This window comes from Bidens hawaiensis, unplaced genomic scaffold (assembly GCF_021521415.1).
Source record: "Bidens hawaiensis isolate Kalapana, Puna unplaced genomic scaffold, B.hawaiensis_p1.1 tig00016189_1, whole genome shotgun sequence".
Lineage (NCBI taxonomy): Eukaryota > Viridiplantae > Streptophyta > Magnoliopsida > Asterales > Asteraceae > Bidens > Bidens hawaiensis.
This window is the reverse complement of record NW_027492473.1, coordinates 591650-604917: the sequence shown is the minus strand read 5'-3', so window position 1 is coordinate 604917 and position 13268 is coordinate 591650. Positions and strand designations below refer to the sequence as shown.

General features: G+C 41.2%; 1 protein-coding gene across 1 annotated transcript; it reads right to left on the bottom strand.

Annotated features, from left to right (window-relative positions):
* Positions 1–10464: 10464 nt before the first annotated feature.
* Positions 10465–12758, bottom strand: LOC143550828 (9-cis-epoxycarotenoid dioxygenase NCED1, chloroplastic-like). The gene has a single exon (XM_077041409.1). The coding sequence runs from the start codon at positions 12417–12419 to the stop codon at positions 10740–10742; it is 1680 nt and encodes a 559-aa protein (XP_076897524.1). The 5' UTR covers positions 12420–12758; the 3' UTR covers positions 10465–10739.
* Positions 12759–13268: the final 510 nt, after the last annotated feature.

The window sequence follows — 13268 nt, the reverse complement described above, 5'->3', positions numbered from 1 at the left end:
CGTCAAACACTTGCGTGTTGGTGAGAAATCAAGTTTAATACAATACATAGATAACAATAAATCTGCGCGCAAGTGTTTGACGTTTATTTTAACACATGTTCAGGTTTGCAGTAGCTGTTTTGGAGCTTGTGGACACATAGGAAGTTTCTTTATTTTGGACCTAGATTAAAATGTATCAAGACAAGTTTTTGCTGTTCGAATATTATGATTTATAATATATTGATTTATGATGTTTTATGTTATCTTGTTTACTTTGCGCGTGCGCGAATGAATGTATTTATTAAATATTGACACCCAATAGTGTCACGAGTAATGAAACAATATGTGGCGCCCCGATGTATAATCCGCCTTTGGTCGGGGTGTTACAGATTGGTATCAGAGCTCGTTGACTTTAGGATAGGTGGTTAGACGTAACGGCCTAGAATACCTAAGAATCCCTTCTCGCGCATGAGAGAAATCTCATGTTTGCGCGCTTATTGTTAATTACTCGTTATTTATGAATATGCTCGCGCTTGCGCAGTGTATGATTTTATGTTTTATTTCGCGATATTTCGATTTTTGTTGAATTTCGATTTTTATTGATTTTACTTACATATTCGTTTGTTGGGTTTGAAAATCCGAAAAGTCATGGTGATACATGAATAGTTGATTTTCAATTTCCATTTACGATTATGTTCTGAGGTTGGAGACTTGAAAAGTCATGGTGATACATGAATTGTCAACTTCCAATACTCATTTTCTTGTGTATTTTATATTGAAGATTGAAAAGTCATGGTGATACATGAATCGTCAATCTCCAATACTCGTTTGCTCGTATATTTTAAATTGAGAATTTGGAAGGTCATGGTGATACATGAATTGTCGATTCTCGATTCGAATTTGTTACCTTTATTAAGTCTGCATTTAAAGTCATATATTTTACTTTAACTTTTGATCGTATCTAACTCTGCGAAACCAAGCTTTATAAGATTAAAACTTTGCGCTAAAATCAAGATATTAACTAAAATTAAAACTTTTATAGAATGCCTCCACTATCAGCTCGCCATCTCAAGAAGAAAGAAGCCGCGCGCAGACGCTCGCAGCAACGTTCCCAGGAAATGGCCGCCGCGATAGCCCAAGCCTTGAGCCAAAACAATACCTCCAGTTACAACATTAAGTCCTTTAACGCGGGTAACCCTCCAAAGTTCACAGGTCTTGAAGGAGCCACCGTGATGCTCCAGTGGCTTGAGAAAATAGAAAACACTTTCCTCCACACCCAATGCCCCTCAGACAGACGAACCCTATATGCTTCCAGTGTCCTGGAATCTAGAGCGCTTACATGGTGGAATGGAGTAGCTCATGCGCGTGGCGCAGAAGCTGCTTCCAGCATGCTCTGGGAGGAATTTAAGGATCTCTTGACGCGAGAATTCTGCCCTCCCAACGAAGTAAAGCGCCTGGAGGAAGAATTTTGGAACCTGAAGCAATACAGTGGAGAAGCGCGCGAGTACGCGACGCGCTTCCACGAGCTAAGCTTACTGGTCCCTCACCTTGTTACCCCTTCACGCCGAGCAATCGAGAAATTCCTTGGGGGTCTCCCCATGGAAATTCAAGATTCTGTATGGGCCAGAAACCCAGTAACCCTCCCTGACGCTATTGAGTTGGCCGCTGTGCTCAGCGACAACCATGTCAGAGCAGGAACCTTGTTCCTGCGGGGAGCTGAGAAGACCAAACCCACCAAAACTGCCCCTGAACCAACAGAAACCAAACCAGAACCCTCAAACCGTAACAACCTCAAGCGCAGGCGCAAAGCCTATGCGCTTACCAACCCGCCCATTGTCCAGCAACCCATCTACCAACCCCCAGTTTACGCGCCTAACCCACTGACAGCCTACCCAACACCTCCTGTAGTCCACAACTATGCCTTAACCAATCCAGCACTCCCTGCCCCGCCAACTAAGAAACCTTACACAGGAAACCACCCCTTTTGCCCAACCTGTAGACTCCACCACCCACCTCAAGTCCCATGTCGACTTTGTACCCGATGTGGCCGCGCTGGTCACCTTGCAGAAAACTGTAGAGTCCTTCCCGCCAATCCAATTGCGCCAACACCACCAGTCTACCCGCAGAACCCACAACCAACCTACCAAAACCCACGACCCAGATCGTGCTTTAACTGTGGTGATCCCAGTCATTTCCGGAACGCGTGCCCAAGGCTACAAGTTCAGATTACGCAAGCGAATCCGGTGAACCAGATTTCAAACCAAGTAACGCGCGGACGAGCTTTTAACATAACCGCGCACCAAGCGCAAGCGAATAATGACGTAGTTAATGGTACATTTTTGCTTAACGGATTTTATGCTTCTATACTTTTTGATACTGGCGCCGATAGAAGTTTTAGTTCTCGCGCCTTCGAGCAGAAGCTTGCGCGACCCGCGCGATAACTTAAAAGAAGATTTTTCAGTTGAATTGGCTAACGATGAAACTGTTTTAATTAACTCTGTGATTAAAGATTGCACGCTTAACCTTAACGAAAACGATTTTCTGATCGACCTCATCCCCATGCCTCTTGGAAGCTTTGATGTTATCATTGGTATGGACTGGCTTACGCAGAATCGCGCCGAAGTTATTTGTGCCAAGAAGATGATTCGCATACCTCGAGAAAATGGTGATCTTCACATCTACGGTCAAAAACCCTCCCGCGGTCTTAAGCTTATGTCTTGCGCCGAAGCCCGAAGACTCATGCGGAAAAGGTGTATTGCATTCTTAGCCCATGTGGTTAAACCTGCTGAAGAAAAGAAGCTTCGCGATATCCCTGTTGTGCGTGATTTCCCTGAAGTTTTTCCTGATGATCTTCCTGGTATCCCTCCCGCTCGTGAAGTCGAGTTCCATATTGATCTTGTCCCTGGTGCTTCCCCCGTAGCTAAATCTCCTTACCGTCTTGCGCCCGCTGAGATGCAAGAATTGGCAAGCCAACTTCAAGAGTTGACTGCTAAAGGATTCATTCGCCCTAGCTCTTCGCCCTGGGGTGCTCCGGTGTTGTTCGTTAAAAAGAAAGATGGATCGTTTCGCATGTGTATTGATTACCGCGAGTTGAACAAACTCACCATTAAAAACCGGTATCCCTTACCGCGTATTGACGACCTCTTTGATCAACTCCAAGGTGCCTCTTGTTTCTCGAAGATTGATCTCCGCTCTGGCTATCACCAGTTGCGCATCCGCGATGAAGATGTTCCGAAGACTGCTTTTCGAACTCGTTATGGCCATTTTGAATTCTTGGTCATGTCCTTCGGTTTAACCAACGCACCCGCCGTTTTCATGGATCTAATGAATCGGGTGTGTAGGCCTTTCTTGGATAAATTCGTGATTGTGTTTATCGATGATGTTCTGGTGTATTCTAAGACCAAGGCCGAGCATGAGCAACATCTCCGATTGGTATTGCAAAAGCTTAGAGCTGAGCAACTCTATGCTAAGCTTTCCAAGTGTGAATTCTGGTCTGATGAAGTACAGTTTCTTGGCCATGTTGTGAACAAGATGGGTATTCATGTCGACCCATCCAAAATTGAAGCAATCAAGAACTGGATTACGCCATCCTCTCCTTCTGAGATCCGTTCCTTTCTGGGCTTAGCTGGTTATTACCGGCGCTTCATTTCGAACTTCTCGAAGATCGCTTTGCCTTTAACAGCTCTAACGCACAAAGGTAAACCGTATATTTGGGGCTCGAAGCAAGAAGAAGCCTTTCTGACGCTCAAGCGTCTGTTGTGTGAAGCTCCTGTTCTTGCGCTACCTGAGGGTAATGATGATTTTGTCGTGTACTGCGATGCCTCCAACCAAGGTCTCGGTTGTGTTCTTATGCAACAAGGCAAGGTTATCGCTTACGCATCAAGGCAACTTAAGGTTCATGAAAAGAATTATACAACTCACGACCTCGAACTTGGTGCAGTTGTTTTTGCCTTGAAGATCTGGAGACACTACCTTTATGGTACTAAGTGTATCCTCTACGCTGACCATAAAAGCCTTCAGCATATCTTTGATCAAAAGGAACTCAACATGAGGCAACGCCGATGGAACGAACTCATCAGCGATTACGATTGTGAGATCCGGTATCATCCTGGTAAGGCTAATGTGGTAGCCGATGCGCTCAGCCGAAAACCCTGCCAGCTTAACTGTATCTTGCCGCGCACCCAGCTTCACTTTGCGCCGATCCAAAGCAACCTTGAATCGCGCATTCGTGACGCGCAGCGCGCATCCATCAGTAATGGTAATCTTCGCGCCGAGTTAGCGTGTGGCGCGGAAGCGCACTTTGTCCCTAATCTGAGTGGAATTCTCTGCTATCTTAATCGCATCTGGATTCCCTTTGATGAGAATCTTCGCGCTAATATCCTGAGTGAAGCGCATAAATCTCGGTATTCTATTCATCCTGGCGCTGATAAGATGTACAAGGATTTGCGCATTACTTATTGGTGGCCTGGTATGAAAAAGGATATTGCTGTGTTCGTAGCTAAATGTCTGACTTGTTCTAAAGTAAAAGCTGAACACCAACGCCCATCTGGTTTGCTCGAACAACCAGAAATTCCTATGTGGAAATGGGAATGTGTAGCGATGGACTTTATTACCAAGTTACCTTTACAGCAAGCAAACATGATAGCATTTGGGTAATAGTGGATCGTTTGACTAAGTCTGCTCACTTTCTGCCCATTCGTGAAAACTACCGTGTTGAGCAACTCGCGCAGCTTTATGTCAAGGAAATTGTCTGCCGCCATGGTACTCCTTTGAGCATCATATCCGATCGCGATGGCCGTTTTATATCTCGCTTTTGGAAATCTCTCCAATCTGCGTTAGGAACTCGCTTGGACATGAGTACGGCATATCATCCTCAGACTGACGGTCAGTCTGAGCGAACTATTCAAACTCTTGAGGATATGCTCCGATCTTGTGTTCTTGATTTTGGAGGTAATTGGGATTCACACCTGCCTTTGATTGAGTTCTCTTATAATAACAGCTATCATTCCAGTATCGGTATGGCCCCATTTGAAGCACTTTACGGTCGTAAGTGCCGCTCCCCGATCTGTTGGAGCGAAGTGGGTGAAACTCAAATCACAGGACCCGAACTTGTTCAAGAGACAACCGATAAAATCGCCAAGATCCGTGATCATCTGCTGACTGCCAGAAGCCGACAGAAGAGTTACGCAGATCGTAGGCGGAAGCCTCTCGAATTTCAAGTTGGTGATCTTGTTCTCCTCAAAGTGTCGCCCTGGAAAGGTGTTGTCCGCTTTGGGAAGAAAGGTAAGCTTGCTCCTCGTTATGTTGGTCCATTCAAGATTCTCGCGCGTGTAGGAAAAGTTGCCTACAGACTTGACCTGCCGCCCGCGCTCAGTAATGTGCATCCAACGTTCCATGTATCCAATCTCAAGAAGTGTTTAGCTGACGAGAACCTTCACATTCCACTTGATGAAGTTCAAGTTGATGAAACTATGCATTTCGTTGAGAAGCCTGTTGAGATTATGGATCGCGAGGTTAAGCAAACCAAGCGCAGTCGCATCCCTATCGTGAAAGTTCGCTGGGAGTCCAAGCACGGAGCCGAGTTTACATGGGAAAGGGAAGATCAAATGAAGATCAAGTACCCGCACCTGTTCTCTGCGCCACCTACTTCGAGATAAATTTCGGGACGAAATTTCTTAAAGTAGGGGAGACTGTAACATCTGCCCCGATCCAACCCGACCCAGGTACCCGTTTCTCCGATCCGATCTCTTTCTTTTATGATTTAATATTTATACTTATATTTTTTTAATAATAATATATTTTCCTTCCCGCCTCTTTCTCTCTCTTTCTTTCCGCCGTCCCGTCCCTCTCCTTCTCTCTTTCCGCCTTCTTTTCCCTCTTGTCACCGTCCCGCCCTTACGCCTTGTTTCCCTCTTTTTCTTCTAACTCTTTGCTTGTCCTTTGTTCCTTCCCGCCTAAGGTTGTCTGCGCAGCTCCACGCGCCAGACCCCTTACAAGGAATCCTGCGTGAAGACCACTTGTTTCAGCGATACGCGAGACGAACTCTTCTCGCAGCGCGCTAAGAATTGTAATTCTTCTCGCAGCGCGCTAAGAACGGTAGTTCTTCCCGCGACGCGCTAAGGATTTGTAGTTCTTCTCGCAGCGCGCTAAGAATCGTAGTTCATCCCTCGACGCGCGAAGAATTATAGTTCTTCCCGCAGCGCGCTAGGAATTTTAGTTCCTCCCGCGGCGCGCTAAGAAATGTGATTCTTTCCGCGACGCGCTTAGAAATGTAGTTCTTTCCGCGACGCGTTAAGGTTGGTTCTGTCTGCCTTCGCGCTCGCGCTCTCTTGACCTTCTGTGTCTGCCTTCGCTCTCGCGCGTGCGCTCGAGCTTTCTCGCGCTGAACCCTTTGAGTTTTCTTCTGTTTAATCTAGCCGTTGCTTTTGTGTTGTCTTATCTTTTGTGCTGTTGACCTAATCTGCTTTATGTCTGAAAAGTTACTTTCGGCGCAGCATGCTCACCAACCCCATTGGTTGGCAGATAAAGTGACTGACATAATCTTTTGAGATCTGCTTTTGCCATGCTTGACCAGTACCTTTTTCTGAACTGCCCATGCCTTTTTACTGTTACCTGTCAGCTTTTTCTCTTTTTCCCTGCTGCCATATCTTTTGATATCTTTTGCTTTTGGAATCTTTTGCTTTTTGAGATCTTTTTCCCTTTTTCTAGGGATTGTGTTCCCTAGGGTTTCTCTATAAATAATAATATTATTTTTCCTAACACATCACACACAAAACACTTAATCTCTCTTATTCTCTCTTGCTCCTTGCTCTCTCTGCCGTCCTCCTCTCCGCCTCCGTCTTCCTCCCTGTTCTGCCCTGCTTTTCCGGTAATATATATATATATATATAATAATTTACTTATTAATTATGCTAACTTATAATCAAGACTTAAAACAAATCATTAAAACAATAATCTTTAATTATAGGTTAACTTGTGCTTGTTTAAAGTTGGTTCTAGCTTTATCTTACACCGCATCATTTATCAAGTGAGTAATCTCGTACCTAATCCCTTTTTATTTTAATGTTTTGGGATGTTCATGTGTTCATACAAACTTAGAGTCTTAAACTGTTTATGAACTTTAGTCGCGCAGTATCCCATGTGTTGAGGACGTAGACTTGGCTGTTTATTTGTATGTGTGGATCATTAACCGTCTTGTCGGTCTATTCCGCAGTTCTCATGGTACCATTAGATGAACACGGGAGAACTATCGTTTATGATTTTCTCTTTTGTTTACACATGCACAGTTTGTCTTGTTTGTGAGCTCAATTGTGAGCACTGGCAGTCTTATGAATCTTAGAGTTGGTCCCGATCAGATTACACCCTTGTTGAAAACCAGACATACACATGTTGCGCGCAGATTTATTGTTATCTATGTATTGTATTAAACTTGATTTCTCACCAACACGCAAGTGTTTGACGTTTATTTTAACACATGTTCAGGTTTGCAGTAGCTGTTTTGGAGCTTGTGGACACATAGGAAGTTTCTTTATTTTGGACCTAGATTAAAATGTATCAAGACAAGTTTTTGCTGTTCGAATATTATGATTTATAATATATTGATTTATGATGTTTTATGTTATCTTGTTTACTTTGCGCGTGCGCGAATGAATGTATTTATTAAATATTGACACCCAATAGTGTCACGAGTAATGAAACAATATGTGGCGCCCCGATGTATAATCCGCCTTTGGTCGGGGTGTTACACATAGCACACGCAGAAGCGACCGACAGGAGGCAGTAGCCTGGTCGCTAGTGGGAAAGTGGTGGCTATGAGTGCAATCAAAGTCACGCAAACTGTTTATTTCTTTTTATTTTTTATGTTCAAAGGCATGCCAATTGACTTGTGCTTTTAATTGATACAGCGGGTAAACAAAAATCCTAGTTTTTATATAACAATTATGGATGTTCAAGGTTCGTTTGAAACCTTGAAAACATTTAAACCAATCACCACATTTGGTCATTCTGTTTATGAATGTTCATATCATAGCAAACGGTTTGATTTACCGAAAATCAGCCAATGAAAACCGTCTCGGATGGTAAACTTATTATTGAAGTTCAATGCGTTAAACCAAACCATTAGTAATGATTCACTTTAATTTTTCAAATGTTCAGTTTCAGTTTTCAATGACAAAAAATCAAACCAACGGTTTGGCTCCCGGTTGAACTTAGAAAAAGTTAAAACCAAAGTGTGAACACACATATGTAACATGTTAAATTTTTTTTAAGTGAAAAAAAAAACTATATAAATACCATACCAAAACTAAAGATAATACTGCTCATTTTTATTGTGCAATATAAAAAAAATATATATATAAGTATGAAAAAGTTAAGGCCGTTGAAAATAGTTGGTGGTAAGTTGATTTACAATTAAAATTAAAAAGAATATATGGGTAAAGATAAAGGTTTAAAGTTATAATTATTTCTTAAATTTACAAAAGTTGAGTAAAGATAAGAGGATAATGTTTTAACGATATTTATGCATATTTTTTAATAGACAAGTTTGCTCCTATGTTACATGCTATAGAAAGTGCATCTTATGCTTTACAAGTTGTAAATTACTTAAAAAGTAGATGTCTTAATGTGCCCATGATGTCTCATATATATATGTGTGTACTTTTAATTAACTGCACATTTTTTTTTGAGGTGTTGACTTTGAGGGTGAGGTGTTTGGGGTTTTAATAAATTTTGAGGGGTATCTAACACATAAAATAATAAAAAAAGTTACATTTCACACAAAAAGTTTAGGATAGTTCGGGCTACCCCTGGGCTTCATTTAGAATGCCACCGGCAGAGAGGGTGTTTCGATCCATGATAACAAAAACTAATTAAGGGATTGTTTGACAATCTAGACTATAGTGCTAGGTTAATCATATGTTTGAATGGGTGAATCATTCAACATGTTTCTAAAATTTAAGTATTAAAAGAATTTATGAGCCATTAAGTGATATAACCAAACAAACTCTTTCTATGACTGATTTAAAGGTGGTCACTTAATGAAATCATTAAGCGACTACTAAACAACATCTAAACAAAGGAACCTAACTAGAAAATTGTTATTGGGCTAGGGGGTATGCACCCCTCAACATTCTTCCCCTCACTCGTCACGGTTACGCCACGTGCCCCCCCCCCCCCTCCCCAAACCCAAAAGCGCTTAACATCACCATTCTATATAGTGGTATACTTAATTTCCTCATTCTCTATTTTATATTTTTTTTATTTAATACAGAAAAGGAGAGGCCTCGAGAGTGTGTGACGGGAGTGATCATTATCACCATCCTCACGTCGCGTGTGACCAACAAAGGGGAGGGGCGGTGTTTAGGGGTGTCATGCGCATGACCCCATTTTATGTAGTACGTCACATCAGATTAAATTCCTTTACGCATGAGGGAAGTTGAAGTATACCAGTTGGCCTTATGACAAAGCCGAAAAATAGAAATAATGTTACGAGACAAAGAAGGAACACAAAGAACAGTTTTTTGAAACTAAAAGTGATGGATGTGAAAACAATGATAGCCAATATGAGTAAGGGTTGATGGTTTGATTAGTAGCCTTTGATCATATTATTATTATTATTATTATTATTATTATTTTTTGCTTTTGTCATCTTTGGCCATGAGAAAGAATATTTTAAAAAGAAGAATATTTGTAGCGTATATAACGAAATCGAATTTGGACTTTGATGTCGATATGCTGCTACCTACTTCCCAAGAAAACAGGCTTTCCTAATAATTAAATTACTATATAAAATATCTCCCCGATCTTTTCTTGGTAACGAATTTAGCGCCGTTATGCGCAATCTGCGATAAGAATAAATAATGTAAAAAACCATAATAAATTGTATTTTAAATAGGCTTTTTAAATATTCAATTATTGAGATATGATAACAGTAGCGGTGCCACCAAATGAGCCACTAATGATACCGTACGTAGTGACTTTCTTTAGAGAAGGTTGTATGTTCGGGTCTAACGATGTTATTAAAGGAGCAGTCTAACAATACATAATGGCTTTCTTATAATTTTATTTAGTGAAGGTTGTCAGTTTGAGTCTAGTTCGTGATATTGTGAATACTTCATTATGAACACTTAATTTATCATTAAAATAGAACAAAGTATTAATTTATTATTTTCTATCTTTCAGTTTGGTCCAATTCCAATAATATTAACACACAATTTGTGCCTATGGATATTATAAATATTTCATTGTTAATATTTTATGTCAAGAATATCTAGAACTCACCTGATATTAACTACCTTATAACCGTTAGAAGAATACATATTTAATAACATAAACAGAAACCTAACGTGTCAAAACTCAAAACCAAAGACAGATATTGTAAGCTGGAGAAAATAAGGGATTAAATTGTAATAACGACATAGTTGATTGCTTTTTACAAACAATATGATAATTATATATTTACAAACTGACTGCTTAACCATATGTACTTCACGCTTTAGTGATTGTACCCAGATGGTAAACGGAACCAAGCTGAGCTTCAATTTATACATATACAAAAGCTACAAACTGGTCCCTCAACTTTTAAGTAAATCCAAAACGAACCCTAAAGATTTAGAAACTGCTAAACCCCCCCAAAGTATCTGCAAACCATCATTCTAGCAATATTGCTTCTACTATTAGAGTAGCTGTACACATATCTTGATTATTATCGGAACTGGTGTCGTTATTGGAAATAGGTAATTTTCGATGATTTTTCTTTACACCTATGTTGACAAGCTTTCGGCGCTTATAAATGTTCCATGGAAACCATATGGAACCCTCGACGGGAGCTTCACGGTCGCCTCTAATTGTAATGTGATGGCATTGACGATTTGAAGCTCCGATTGTGATGTTTTCTCGTTGTGGACGAACGACAAAATGTGGCCGTCGTCTTCACTTACTGGGTTAGAGTCTCTTGGAAGAAACAAAGGCTCCCCACCATATTTTTCGTCTCCGTAGATGAACTTTTTTATTTTGCCTGTAGAGAGGTCCACTTTAGCGAACCCCGAAACTTTTGGCCATGGGTCTGCTATCGCAAGGTATGCGTATTTCGACTTGCGCCCTAGAAGGTTTTTGTTTACCATCCCGGCTTCCAAATTAACATCATTTTGGGGCGAAATGAGCGCCCGACGAGTGGATTTTCCGGTTTTTAGATTAAGCCTTATTTCCGATAGTACACTTTTCAATTCTTCGTTACTTTCGTTAAAAATGGAGTCCGCGGGAGTCATGCAGGACCCGATCACGACGACCTCGTCGGTTTCGGGTTCTTCCCAAGCGTTCCAAAGATGAAAACAGAAACAATCGGGAACATCAACCCATTTGATCCCCGAATCGTTTTCGGCATACTTGTCGAGAACACCAAACCGCGACACTTTCTTCTTATCAAACACCACGGGCGACCCACCCGTGATCATCTCCGACATCTTAAACACCACCTGGTGGTCAGGGACCACAACGAAATTCTCCGTAATTGCGAAATCATGAACCATGGTAGGCCCCCCCAAATTAATCGCGACGTCTTTCGATTTTGACCCATCAGGTGAAAATCGAAAGTATTTTAAGTAAGGCTTCTGAATTACATCGTAACTCAGAGCAAAAAGCTCACCCGAAACTGGGTCCAGTTTCGGGTGAGCGATCATTGTAGACTTTAACTGTCCGTTAAAGTCAAACCGCCCGACAGTTTTCAAATCCCCTGTCGAGGTAACCCGCACTTCATACGGCAAATCATCCTCGGACATAGCTAAAAGCCGATTATTAAAATAAACCAAACCCGCATTCGCCACACCGATCCCTTGACTATGATCAACCAACCCGCATAACCCGCGGGCATAAAACAACAACAATTTAGCAATACCCGCATGACCATGAAGCTCCCCAATCGCTTTCGGGAAAACCGGTTTCCCGATAGCGCGTTCTTGAACAAGCCTCTGCGTCTCGGTAAACCGACACGCGTAGCTCGCCGATCCGTTATCGAACTTAACCGCGTAAATCATGCCATCACCATCAAACAAATGGTGACCCGAAGTCGGCTCGAACATCGGGTTGGCTCCGTTTCGCAAGTACATGCCATCGATATGGTCCGGGATTGTCCCGTCTACTAGACAATGTTGAACCGGGTGTTCTGGCACCGGGGAGAAGTTTCCCGCAATTTGGACACTGGGGTCGACTGTTTTGGGTAACGGGTGCTTCTTTTCGCGTTCGAGTAATGAGTTTTCGATCGCGTCCAATGCGATCGCGGATGCCTTTTGAAACATGTTCCATGGTTTTGTAAGTGGGGATTGATTAGGGAAAGTAATGCTAGTAGGTGATTGAAGAGTACACTTTATTGTTTTGTGTTTATTCTTATAAATATTATTATGTGAGTATGTTGTTGTTATGGGATTGGGTAAACTAGAAGAGGCCATTGTTGTAACTGGAAGCTATGTTTTGAGCTTCCTGTAAGGAATTTGAAAGTGAAAATGAGTGGGAATGTAAATAATAATAATAATAATAATATTGTGGTGTTTTGGAATTGAAGGAATGGGAGGATATTAATAGTGGGGGAGGGTGGTGGTGGAGGTCCACCTTAAAATAGGTATATGTGACCACGTGTTGGATGGTTAAACAAAGGAGATGCAAAACATCGACAAGCCAAATTATATTGCTCATCATCGGTGTAATTGTTATTCTATTCTATTTTTCCAACAAATTCTATTATTTTATGGATCGAGTTTTTTTTTATGTCTTGTTAATGTTTTTGTGTTTGAACACTTTTTTAACTTTATCAAGCCAATATGTTACGTTTTCACACATGTATGTATGTTGTAAAAGAGTATAAGAGCATCCACAATGATGTGTTTGTGGGGCTCGTCCTTTACTTGACGTGCCAGCTTCTGATAAGAAGAGAATGTATGGGGATTGATGTGGGGTCATATCAAATAGTTGAAGTTCGCTCAACAGGTTCTTGAAGTCGACCAAAGATAGGTGCCGAGTGGCCATGCCAAACAGTAACAAAACATGAAATTTAATCAAAGGTTTTTAAATAAATTTATAAATTTAAAAAACTCATTAAATTGAAATAAATATTACGTAAGTTACCAAAACAATTAAATTAATATGAATAATTTATGTCTGCATCAGTTTCGCATCGTACTCTCTTTGTCATAAATCATCTTCCTCAAAATTGTCTGTAGAAAGACTATTAGTATCATACTCGTCTTTCGATCAATGGTTAAATTACAATGGTTAAATTACAATCAGTTGTAAAGTTCTAA

What these genes read in the sequence shown, in the direction of transcription:
- LOC143550828 (XM_077041409.1), bottom strand. Translation starts at nt 12,419, where the DNA reads ATGGCCTCTTCTAGTTTACCCAATCCCATAACAACAACATACTCACAT.